Here is a 13,653-nt window from a genome sequence, read left to right as displayed (position 1 = left end):
TTTGAGTTTTTCTGGTGTTCTGAAAGGATCTCTCCCTTTCAGAGCTACTTCCCCTTCATTTTCCTGGGCACTGGACAATTGCTCATGCCTTTGGCCCTGCTTTAAAGACAACTGAGTTGATTACCTCCCACCCTCCCACCCTCCCCTGCCTTTCCTCTGAGATTCCGAAATTTACTTTATGCAGCTGTCTTTGTACTGCAGGAGTCTGCACCAGGATCCTAATCAATAGATTATTTTTCTGGGTGCTTCCTGAATATTCTCCCCTAAGTCTCAGGTATCCTACACAAACTGAGAAGTTCTCTTTGTCTCCTCTTGAAACCTTTTGGGTGCTGGTCCCTAGAAATCTCTAGTTTGCCTGGAACATATTTCATAATTCTGGTTCTACCCTCCGGTGAGGTTCAGCTTGTTCATTAACAATAGCTCCTCTTAAACAAATAGATGCAGCTATTGCAGCATCTCAGAACATTCCCTCTTGTAGGCCACGGTTCAGCTTTCAGGCCTTGACTCACTTGCAGGATAGAGATTGCTGCTCTCAAACAAAGGGACATCTGTAATACTTTCAACAATAAAGATAAATTAAAAAAAAAAGTGGCTGCTCTGATTCCATATTCTAGAAAGAGCCTCTTGTTGCCCTGTCTGGAAAGCATGACTAACTTTCTGTAATGCTTTCCTGGAGCAGCCCCACCCTTTCGCATCTCAGTACTCGATCATTTATTCTTCTCCAGAAAGGACATTGGAGAGTCTTGTAAAAGAGAGTATGTTACAAAGAACGGAAGAGTGCCCATTGAGAAACACTAACAAATTTACATTCCCAGTTCAGGTTATGATCTCAACCCTCTCTCCAAGTAACTGTCTTAAACCTGTGCTTCTCACGCTTATCACACGGACACACACCCATCGACAGGAAGAGAGCAAGTGCAACCTGAAAGTCTGAACAGGTAGAGGAAGTGAGACAACTCAAACCACCAGATGGCCAATGTCACCCTGGCCTTTAGCAATATCATTCCATTGACTTGCCCTCCTGAGCCAAGATCAACAGGATAGACTCACCCCTCAACCTAAGATTTATTCAAACTTCCAGGGCCTTACACATACTCCTGAGAAGGCTCTGTGGGTTGTCTGGGCAAAGGAAAGTCCATGCTACCCACTTTGACTATTCCTTATGTATACATATGTTAATGTACTTAATAATTTATTAAATGTCCCTGGATATATCCTAACAAAATAAAAACCCAGCTATTCATAGAAGTCCATATAATTGTGACATATAGTTTTATTGGTATTTATACTAAAGGTTATAAAATAACAGTATTAATTGTCTAACCATTATAATTTTCCTTGAAATCAGTAGTTATCTACTAGGGTGATTTTGCTCCCCAGGTGACACTTGGTAATACCTGAATACATTTTGGTTGTTACTACAGGGAAAAGGGTTATTAATGGCATCTAGTGGGTAGAGGCTAGGAATGTTGCTAAACATCGTACAATGCACAAGACAACCCTCATAACAAAGAATAATACAGACCAAAATGTAAATAGTGCTGGGTTGAGAAACTTTGCTTTAAATTTTGAAATGTTAGTTTTCTCATATTCTTCACTAGTAATTCTCTAACTCTACTTTGTGATAAATTTTAATGTGACTGTTATTGATTTATTGTCCACCAATTTCTATGAGAAAGTAACCAGAGTTATTTTTATAAACATTTATTCATTAAAAAATAATTTAATTACCCTTGGATCCAGGAACATTATTAAATTTAAACTAAGAATTTTCATTTTATATTTTACAAAAGAATTGCATGTGTTAAAAAATAAATCAAATTATTCTAGGGTATTTGTTACACACACACAATTTAATTCTAATGAAAAGTTCTTGAGAAGCAATTTGGTTTTTAAAAATTCAAGATAAGATCTCTACTCCCAGGAGAATGCTATTTTTGATGCATTTGGAAAAAATGCTGGAAATAATGCTTTCATTTGGACATTTCTCTGTTTTATTTCCAAATTTTACTTATGTTTCATTCTTTTGCTTTAGAATAAATATTAAGTAATAAGATATCAATTATTTGCTATTTGGTAGCTGATTTGAAGGTTTAAAATCATAGCTTCTCTCCTGGCTAGGCTGCTGATCAACTGAAAAAAAAATAAATAAATAAAATAAAATCATAGCTTCTCTATGAAATAGACTGACTAATCTCAGAGGGAAAGGGGTGTGGATGGGAAGAGATTAACCAAAGAACATATACGCATATATGCATAACCCATGGGCACAGACAACAGTGTGGTGAAGGCCTGGGGAGGGGGGTGGGAGAGGGAAGGGAGGCTCCATGGGGAGGGGGGGAAAGACATCTGTAATGCTCTTCAACAACAAAGATACATTTTTAAAATAATAATAAAATAATAAAATCACAGCTTCTCTCAAATGACTAGGCAAATTTCTAACTAAACAGATGGGCCTTAAGCTTGTTTTACAAAACGTGTATTTTACAAAATGGGAATAATTAGAGTTAAGTAATTATTGTAACCAGTGCTGTAGTTAGAAAGAAGTTTTTTCTTTTTGCAAAACTGTCATATGACAGTGCTCCACATCTTGCACATGAATTTAAAAAAACAATAATTTCAATTTGAATTACTGTCACTTATTGCATATAAAATTCTCTTTAGTTTATAACACACTTTAAAGCCATGTGATCTGAATTTTTACATGACTCACATCTTCTCAATGTCCTTCTACAACACTGAAATGTGTGAGTGTACATATGAAGTTCATTGAATATATTTAATGACTATGCTGCACTACACTCACATTTATAGAGTGTGCAATATTTCCCATTGGTGATTAATGACAAATAAATTGTTCTGAATTTTTTCAAATATTTTGCCAAAAAAACTTGACCCCTTTTTGGAAGGCAGCTATGCTCACCACTATACCACCAACGCAACTTGACCCTCTTTTTGTTTGCTTGTTAATGTGTCATCAAATACTATAGCAACACTGTCCAGTAGAAATATAAGGCAAGCCACAAATATAATTTGAGTTTTTCTAGTAGATACATTAAAAGAATTAGTAAGAAATGGGTGAGATTAATATATAATAGTAATATATTTTCTTCAGCAAACATATACTTAAAGTATTATCATTTCAAAATATAATCAATGTAAAAATTATTAATGAGATGCTTCCCATTTCTCTTCATACTAAATCTTCAAAATCTGGTGGGTATTTTACACTTAAAACATATCTCAATTTAGGTACTAAGTCTTCATTTTAAATACTTCTTCTGTACATAGATTTCATAAAATTTACAGTTAAAAAAGTAGCTTTACGTACCCCAATTGTTCCCAACAAACTTGAAAGTGTTCTAATATCTGAAACAAATACCAAAAAATCACTTTCCTGAATATTTGCATCCACATTGAAAATAACTGATTTAACTTTTATGCAAATGCATGCCAATTTAAAAACTACATCTAAGTTAAATAAATTCACTAATTCTTAGGTCAACTTGATATTATTAACATTGAATTCAAAGGGATATTGCATAAGTCAAAAAACAACTCTGAGTTTATCAAAGAGGTTAAATTGACCTCTTTTAAGTCAATTTCCATACTGTTGTCAATTATAATAAAACTTTTTCATATTTAATCATATAAGAAAAATGTATCAAATCATTACTGTTGATTTGTACTATGAAGAATTTCAATTTTAACATAAATCCCCTTCCTTGTAGAGCTAAATCACAATAAATAAGCATTTTTTCCCCTTAAGGATATCTCCAAGTGTTACTCTTACAGGTATGATTTTCATTAACAGTGAACCAATAGACTCCATTGTTATGACATTTTACAGAATTTCTGTTAACTCTAGCCCAAGGTGACACTACAATCATTGGCCTGGAGTTGGAGACTCCTGTGTCGCACTGCCCAAGTGGAGGCAGCCCACTTTTCTACATGCAGCTTCATGTTAGATTGCTCCCTGGTGGCAAATTTGCAAAGCAAGGAGCCCAGGTAGTTTTCTTCAACTGGGCAAAGTAATGGATGATAATCACATCAGATTAATTTGTGTTACTACTTGCTAATCTATTGTTTCACATTTCTTTTGTTTATTTTAAAACTTTAAACTTATCTAAAAGTCCCACTGTTTGAAACAGGCACTTTATCCAAACAAGACTATTAAGTCACCTATCTATACTAATTAAAGGGTAATATGCTAATTAGATTGAACATCTTCCAGACATCCTTCCGGGCAAAGCTACGGTGGCTGGGGCCAAGGCAGAGGCAGTTAGGGGAGATCAGGCTGGCAGGGGAGAGCTGTTAGTCTCCCCTGCTGGCCTGATCACCCCTAATTGCCTCTACCTCAGCCCCCTAAACCAGCAATTGGACATCCCCCAAGGGCTCCCGGATTAGAGAGGGTGCAGGCCAGGCTGAGGGGACCCCCTCCATGCACAAATTTTGTGCACCAGGCCTTTAGTTTGAACCTATTCTTATACTTTTTTCAGAGCCAGCCAGAAACTTCTGGGGCTAAGATATTGCAATTAAGTCCTTCACTGAACCAGGTCTCTAGGTCTCCTGTAAAATAATGTAAATTTTAAGGCTTTGGTAAAAAAGTTTATCTGGGAATGCATAAGTTCTATACACCAGTTCTGTACACCATTATATTTCTAGGAATTTTTGGATAAAAATTAATGAATAAGAAAACATATATCCATGCATATAAGCTTGCATATATCTTTTCAAAGCAGTATTGTTCATAATAACTAAAAAGAAGAAACACCCAAATGTCCATCAACTGCTGAATAATCGATAAAATGTGGTATATTCATACAATTCAATATTATCTATATATATAAAAAGCCGGTGTCCATGATGATCAGCATGACCAAACGACCAGTTACCATGAGGTGCATTGAGCACTTCTCGGTACCTCCCCTGTGGCCCACAGGCTCTGATCACAGCAAGGAGGATGGCGGGCGGGCAGGGCAGAGAGTGCAGCAAGCAGAAGCGAGTGGGTGGGCAGTGCTGCAAGCACTGGGGCAGTGTTTGTGGGGCTGTGAGCAGCAGCAGGCTACTGTGCACGATTTCACGTGCTGGGCCTCTAATTTATCATAAAAAGGAATGAAGTACTACAACATGGATAAACCTTGAAAACATTATGCTAAGTGAAAGAAGCCAGTCACAAAAAGCCACATAGTGTGTGTTTTAATTTGTATGAAAGGTCCGGAATAGGCAATTTCATAGAGACAGAACATACCTTAGTTGTTGCCAGGGCTGGGGGGAGGGGAGTGACTACTAATGGGTATTAGGTTCATTTTGGGAGTGATAGAAATGTACTTGAATTAGATAGTAGTGATGCTTGCACAAATTTATGAATATACTAACATCCACTGAATTGTATACTTTAAATGGACGAATTTTATAGTATGTGGATTATATTTGAATAAATCTGTTATCAAATATATATTAAGAATTATTGAACAACTGACTTTAAAAAATATCTATACTGTTTTCTACAGCCTTTATTAGCAGAAAACCTCCTGCCCTCAGAACACCCCACTCTGTCTTTACCAGTAAGCTACAGATCTAATTCACTTTGTGTAAAACAAATTATCTTTGTGTCTTGAATGTTCTGGCTGGAGTAGTAAACAAAAAAATCTGTACTTCTATTACGAAGTCTGTCACTTAGGAGCTGTGTAACTTTGGACCAAGTCTGACCCTCAACTTACTCATCTACAAAAATGGCAATGGATTTCATGAATAGGGTCAGGCATGCTTAATAAATATTCGTTTCCCTGTATAATTCAGTGGAAGAGACATGATGATATGGAAGGACTCGGCCCTTCCTCTCTCCCAGGGAATAGTCAAGTACTGGGGAAAAAATCCTCAGCAGGTCACGGTCACAAACCTCACGTAAGAACTCAACACTACCAGGAATCCTACTGCATTGCTCCAACTAGCTAACTCTCCCATTCCCAATGCAGACGATTTCAAACTTTTCTCACTCTCAAAAATAACTCCCAGCCCTGACCGGTTTGGCTCAGTGGATAGAGTGTCAGCCTGCGGACTGAAGGGTCCCAGGTTCGATTCCGGTCAAGGGCATGTACCTTGGTTGTGGGCACATCCCCAGTAGCAGGTGTGCAGGAGGCAGCTGATTGATGTTTCTCTCTCATTAGTGACTCTAACTCTCTATTCCTCTCCCTTCCTCTCTGTAAAAAATCAATAAAATATATTTTTAAAAATAAATAAATAAATAAAAATAACTCCCAAACCCCCACCTCCAATTCTTCTCCCTTTTTTCTTCATAAGGAAAAGAGAAGTCACCTGGTAGCCACCGTCTTGTCTCCTCATGTCCAAATGAGTGAACTTGTCTAGATTCCATCTTCCTTTTTTCCTATTGCAAAAGAAGAAATGTGGAAGTATTTGCATTAGGCAGTAGGTCCACTTGTGCTTTGGGAACCATCCCACCCACCTTCTGAGGAACCTGTCACCATTACTATTACCCCTTCTCTCTCCTAACAGCTTTTAAACTTGCCCAAGTCTCTCCTGCTAACAAAATAAAACACGGGACACACAGGATTGCTGGTGTTTCTAGCTACCAGCTAAAGTAGGGCTACCATTGGACAGCAGTGGAACCATGATTTGTAATTTACTTGGTTGGCCAGCTTTAAAATTATGTTTTTCTTGGCTATTATCAAGTTTAAATTGGAAATTATTTGCATTTATCCACATTTTATGCATTGATATTTTATTCATACTTTTATATTTCCTCTTTCAAAGTAATATTCAGTGTGACCATATTTGTGTGATTACTTTATTATTCTTTGTCATTATCACTGGGTTGTCAGCTCATTGAGGACAGATTCTCTGTCTGTATCCTCAGTGTTGAGTTCATAATAAGAGCTCAGTAAATATTTGTTGGAAAAAATGAATGAAGGAATGAAATTCTCTGAGACAGAGCCAGCAAAGGACTATCAATCAGTTCATTTGAAATTAGGCTGTTTCGTAGATGTTAAACATTTTAAACTGTGTTATTATACATCATGACATCCAAATATGAGCATTAAAAATGTTTGATGTTTTTAATTGAGGCCATGGAAGCAGGACTCTCAGAGGTGAAAAGTGAGTTACAGTCACGTGATGATCTTTTGAGGATTATAGAAATGGAACGGCTGCAGTTGCACAGAGAATTATTAAAAATAGGAGAGTGCCAAAATGCTCAAGAAAATAAAAAAAGGTAATTCTTTATATTCAGCAGCCTGAGAGAAACTGCTCAAAATATACTGTTTGACTTTTTAAGAATTTTGTATTTGAAACTAGAAAAGTCTCTTTGTTTTGTATTAACATGCTGTTAATTATTAGATATTAACAATAAAATTAATGGTTATTTTATCTTCAAAATTAATACCTAGAAAAATTATCATGTTCTGGTTTATGGATACTTATGTGTTATACTGAGTCAGAAATTTTCTTAGAACTTTTATTCTTCAGGATGTTATTAAAACAATACTATAAAGCTGATATTTAGTTATATATAAATATAAATAAGATTTATTTCATATTTTTGAAATGCCTTTAGTTTGATTGCCTATAAACTTGTTAACTTTTTCACCTATAAATATTGTATTTGATTTTGCCTCCACATTCATCACCTTATCGGTTCCATTTAAGGGTTTTGTTAGAAATCTTTTTCCCCTTTTAAAATCAGACAGATATTGCATATTCCATAACCACAAAGGAAATGGACTATTAGGGATTATTAAATATTTATGCTTGTGAATAGACAGTGTGATGGTTCCAACCATTCATTGATATTCTAATTCTCATTAGAACTTGAATCCTTCTCAATTCTGAAGGCTATTGCCAGACCAATGATAGGATTTTTAAAAATGAATAGCCAAATGGTGAGGGATATTTTATTGAAGATGATTACATTGTTTTAAAGGTAACAATTATTTCTTCAAAGTGTGGTACTTGCCTGCCTGAGGTCTACCCTTTACAAAAATGGCAAATTAAGATTCTTAAAAATGACCTATTGTATGTCTCACCAAGGATGGTAGAATGCCTCCTATTGGATGGTCAGCATGATTGAGTGCTCTGTATACAAGCTCTGTATCATCATCACCAATCATTAATAAATCTATTGGAAATATATTATGTGCAAGGCACTGTTCCAGTGTAGTGAATTGGTGAGAAATGTCTTCGCACAAGGAATGTACATGCCTAAAAACATTAATTTCCTAGAACAGCAAACTGCTCAATCATGGCTCATGTTTTTGTGAAGTGCAGCTATCTTACAGGCCAGTGCTAAATTCCAAGCATAACCAACTTTCCTTCAATTCCTGATTTAAGCTAAAATCTTGCAATTATTCACATATTTGGCCAATACGACTCTTTTGTTATGCCTAGTTGCCATCCTCTATTTATGTTGGTTTTATTTTGGTCTCCAAGCTACATCCTTCTCATTTGGATCGTATTACTCAGTTCCAGTATTCTGAGAGTTGATGAACAGTTATTTAACTTTCACAGCTTCTATTTTATTTTAGATTTGAGCATAGTCTTCTCAGCCTTCATCTTTCCCATTGGAAGTTTCTAATCCTAATTTGTTCTCATATGAGTGTGGTCCTGCCCTTTATATTATTTTTATATTATTTCGGTTTCTTTCACTTGGACTCTGTTTCTTCTTTATAGTTGTGTTAAGGTGAAGCAACCCCTGGAAGTAGACATACAATAGTTTTATAGAAGTAGCATTGTAATGTTTTTATTCATGATCAGAACTTTTCTCAATAATGCTAACATTTTGTTAGCTTTTTCTTTTTTCCAGTTGTTGAAGCACCTTGGGCTATGTTCTGAGAGTTATTAAAAATATTTCTGACACTCCTTTCCTATGAGACAAATGATAGTTCCCTTATATATTTATATTACCATTTTACATTAGCATGACTATTGTTCTCTTCTATGAACTTGTCCACGTTAAAGTTTGATATTTGTTCTATCCACTCAAATTTACAAGATCATCATGAGGATTTTACCATTCAGTTTAGCATTCCACTCCCTAAATTCCTTAGGAAGAATTGAAAAAAGGAAAATTCATTTTCAGATGAAATTTGAAAATCATAGCAAATAAGAAAATTTTAAGATTTATCTTGAAATAACATTTTAGGAGAATACTGGGTAAAATGCTCCCAATATATTACTGAGTGAAAAATAAAAGAAGGCTGAAAATAATATGTACAGTACATTCTAATTGTATGAAAAATGTGTATGTATGTATACAAATGCATAGTAAAAAAAAAAGAAAAGAAATATACACAAAAATGCTGACACTGTTTTTTTCCTGGAGGACATTATAGCAGCATATATACTCCATATTCTGTTTTCTACACTTAACATAATCAGGATGTCCCCCAAAAATGTATATATACATTGAATAATTATTAATTCCAACGGGTTAAATCTGAAAAGAAAGAAACATAAATTGGGCTATCAGTGTTAAATGTGTATACATTTTTTGGACACTTTGTATATTTGATTTAAAAAATGCACATCCAGTCTAGACACATGTCTCTCAAGGATATCACTATTAATTTGTACCTTTTAAAATATCCCTTTATTTTTAATCTCTTCATTAGTTATTTTTCTCAGATTTTGTTTTGGTTATGTGATTTAAGTTTTTGATCTGTGGACCCTTTCACAAAGTTCTTGGAAATCTAAAATTGTACAAGTGGGTACATTTCTCAGACCCCGGGACTCTACCAGATTAGTCAGGCAATAGAACACACACTGCTTTCCTCACCTAGTTATCTTTATTTGTTCTGCTTTAATGATTTTATTTTACCAACTTCCCTGATGTACACATTACCGGCTTATACTACTCCAAGCTTCCTGTGGAAATTGTACCTTTTATACCAATTCTCGCTTTTGCTCTCTGTATCCGTATATGTGGTTGCAATTCCATTTTATAAATGGAACAGCCAAAGAATAGATGTAGTTGAGCTCTCTCTGAGTAGCCTGCCAGATTCAATCATCTGGGAACACTTTTATGGAGTGGTTTCTCCCTCAGATTACTGCTGACATAGTTTCTTCCCATGCTGTAGAGGCAACTCAGGTGTATTTTCTTTTCTGATGGTTCTCAAGCTATTTTATTATAGGAGACAGGCTTTTCTTCTCACCCAAAAATCTTATCTCCATAGGCAAGCCAAGTATTCTGCTAATTTTTAATGCACAATTAAAATTCCATATTAATTGCTAGCTGGGTTGTTTTGTTTGTTTTTTCAGCTAAAGACATTTGCACTCAGTTAAATAGGTAAATACTTATGAGATCTGAATGTAATGTAACTTGCAATTTCTGTACCTAGAAATGTTTCCAATAAACTAATAATCTATCTGTGATGGTCTAAATTAACAACATAATGCTAACAATTTGTCAAGTTAGCTTAATTTTTCCTCCTTTGGATTTGTAGACTTGAATCATCTTATTCACCTTCTGTTAAAGAACCAGAAAGGAACAGGAAAGAACTGTTTTCACTGACCCCAGATCAACCAAATCATGAGAAAGAACTGACTAAGGTATGGAAAATAATGAGCTCCGTTTTTCCAGGCCGTCATTCCCTTCTTTTCCCTTCTGTGTTCTTCTCCAAGCTGCTAACGCTGACATGCTTCTGTGTGCTGCTATAAGAACCACAAACACTAGGACGTCACTCAGCCACGGGAGACTGCCTGTGACATGTGGAGGGCCTGTAGCTCTGTGAGTGGGAGCTTATAGCAAGAAGTATGAGACCACAGATGGGCATCAGCCACATGTTAGTGAGGAAGGTGGGAGTTGTGTATGCAAGTTGCTCAGGGTCCCCGTTTCTAGGATGGGGGTGGGATCATAAGTACATACCTCCTAAGGTTGTGATGAGGCTCCACTGAGCTACTTAAATAGCACTTACCAGGTGCCAGGAGCTGTTCTAAAGGCTTAACAAATCCTAATTCATTTATTCCTCACAACCATCTTAAAAGGTAGGTACTCCTATTATTCTCTTTTAATATTGGAGGAAGCTAAGGGTAGGTAATTTTTCCCAATATTATACGACTTATCTGGCAGAGGCCAGATTTGAATCCAGGTGATCTGGCTCAGAGTTCATACTCTTCTCCTAAGTTAAAATCCATAAAGAAGTAATACATGTGAAATGCTTAGAACAGGGCCTGCCTAGCTCAGAGGAAGCACCTGGTAGACACTGGCTGCTATTGTATCAGGTTACACCCACATTTTGTCACTGAGCACCCACCATGTGCCAAGTGCTCTCCCAGGAGCTAGAAATACAAGGATGGCCTTAATCGGTTTGGCTCAGTGGATAGAGCGTCAGCCTGCAGACTGAAGGGTCCCAGGTTTGATTCCGGTCAAGGGCATGTACCTTGGTTGCGGGCACATCCCCAGTAGGGGGCGTGCAGGAGGCAGCTGATCGATGTTTCTCTCTCATCAATGTTTCTCTCTATCCCTCTCCCTTCCTCTCTGTAAAAAATCAATCAAAGAAAAAAATACAAGGATGAATAAGACCTGGGCACTGTGGTTCTTAACTCCTACAAAACGTATATTCTCTTCTCCCTCTAGGAAAATCCAGTAGTGGCTCTCTTCCATGAGTTTATCACAGCTACTACTCACTCCTCCGGTTGTTTAGGTTTGACGATCACACAGAATATCCAGTGCTGTATAATCTAAACAATTGCTAAAAGTAGGAAAAACCTGGGTGTAGTTTTGAATTACCAGCACAGTGCCGGACACACAATAAGTGAAAATAACTATTAGAGAATGAATTCATTAATGTTAAGGCTCAGATCTCCCATCATTGTATGGGGGTCATAACCTCCATTATTGTTTGTATAAATTCAATAAACACTCACTGAGCATCTAGTAGGATTACTAGCTATTCTGCTTATTTCTGTAGAAAATATGATGATGTGAAAGATAAATCCTGTCTCCCAGAGAGTTGACTGTGAGGCAACTATGATGTGTAGGAAAGGTGATGTGAATTAATGACTATTTCCTTATATTTTTCACATATTCCCATACAACCGATTTTACGGGCATGTAAAACTATAACTTTAAAACACTGTTCCTTCTGGTGTCTCCAGTGGATACATTATGATAATTGATTAAAGCCACCTAAAGTGTAGTTACACTCTTCTTGACCTCATAGATCTAGAAAGAGTAATAAAATTTTGAGTAATATAAGGACTATACTGATTTTACACTGTTTTCATATGGAAGGAGAGAATACAAGGCACAAATCTCTTCCTAGGCTCTGGGAGACCTGTAGACCATGCACTGCCGTGCAGAAAAGGTAGCAGAGGAGTTGTGCATAAACAGCTATAGCTTCCAGGAAGTGAAGGTGGAGAGCATTTTCATTCTCTAGTGATAACACCAACAAGGGCCATCTATTATGTATCTTCACTTTTTAACACAGAACTTGTTTTAGTCATTTATTTGTGATAAAGTTGACATTTTTAATAAAGCCAACAATTATTTATAGCGAGGCAAGTTAATCTCATTTAGAAGGATGTTTTGCAATACAGCGTGTTGTTTTAATAACTAAATGGGAAAAACAGTTTACTCCATTTTCACTATAGCATATTCATTTTCGAACATTAAAAAAACAAACAGGTAAACTACACCACAGGGATGCAAACAGCAAAATTCAAACTGGGACCAACTACAGAACAACCCAGTTAAAAAAACAAAAAATTGTAAGGAAAAGCCTGGAGAGAGAAGACGGGAGATGAAAGGAGACTTGTAACAGCGTCCTCAGGATGAGGCACCTGTCCTTCACTTTCCTCGTCTCCTCCTCTGCTCCTGGGAGCTGGATAACTTAGACTCAGTCAGTTCCTTGCCCTCTGGGTCTTTTTTTTCTATCTGTTAAATGATGGGGTTGGACCATGTGATTTCTAAGGTCACGTCCAACTCTGAAATTCGGAAAGCATTAGTGATAAGAATAGAATCAGATGAGGGCTGGTAGCATAGCCTGGGGCTGGATCGGGTTTGCCTGCGGGACATGCCTGCTTTCCACGTCAGGGCACCCACTCTAGCTCTCCGTGTGTGAACCACCTTCCAGGGCTCCGCTCCCAAAGGGTCCACAGCACAGTGTCGGTCCTGGAATCAGACCGCCTGTCACCAGAATGTGATTGCGAGCAGTTATGTGAACTTAATTTTCTAACCTGCGAAATAGAGAGCTGTGTGGGGATTAAATGAGATGATGTATGTAGAGCACTTAGAACACACACGGACACATACAAAACGAGAGGACCCAGTGGCAAGGCGCGGCTCATAGTTACATCTCAGTTCAAGTAAACTTTTAAAAGTGCATTACACTTCTGATACAATTTTAAATTTGAGTACTTCCTGGGTACTTGATGATATTGAGGAATTGCTAATATTTTTAAGACTTTCTAGTGCAGGGGTGGGCAACCTTTTTGTGAGTGCGTGCCCAAACCAGCAAAATCTCTGACTCAAAATTCTTCTGTGTGCCAACCCTAATTTTTTGAGAACATGTTACGCCTACTTAATATCTCTTAAGGTGTACATATGTGAAGAACCTTGAAGAAATAATAAAATTCATTTGAGTGACAAAAACACAGTCTATGATGATGAAAAATACATTTACTTTTTAATGTATATGT

The 13,653-nt window shown here is 36.7% G+C and overlaps 1 protein-coding gene across 1 annotated transcript in view; it reads left to right on the top strand.

Annotated features, from left to right (window-relative positions):
- CCDC67 (coiled-coil domain containing 67) overlaps window positions 1–13,653 on the top strand; it is a 75,738-nt gene that overhangs the window by 34,927 nt on the left and 27,158 nt on the right. The window contains exons 7-8 of the mRNA XM_006771940.2: window positions 7,086–7,231; window positions 10,458–10,563. Coding sequence (XP_006772003.1) covers window positions 7,086–7,231; window positions 10,458–10,563 — 252 coding nt within the window. The remainder of the gene's footprint in view (window positions 1–7,085; window positions 7,232–10,457; window positions 10,564–13,653) is intronic.

This window comes from Myotis davidii, unplaced genomic scaffold (genome assembly GCF_000327345.1).
Source record: "Myotis davidii unplaced genomic scaffold, ASM32734v1 scaffold345, whole genome shotgun sequence".
Classification (NCBI taxonomy): Eukaryota; Metazoa; Chordata; class Mammalia; order Chiroptera; family Vespertilionidae; genus Myotis; species Myotis davidii.
This window is presented reverse-complemented; position numbering and strand designations above follow the sequence as displayed.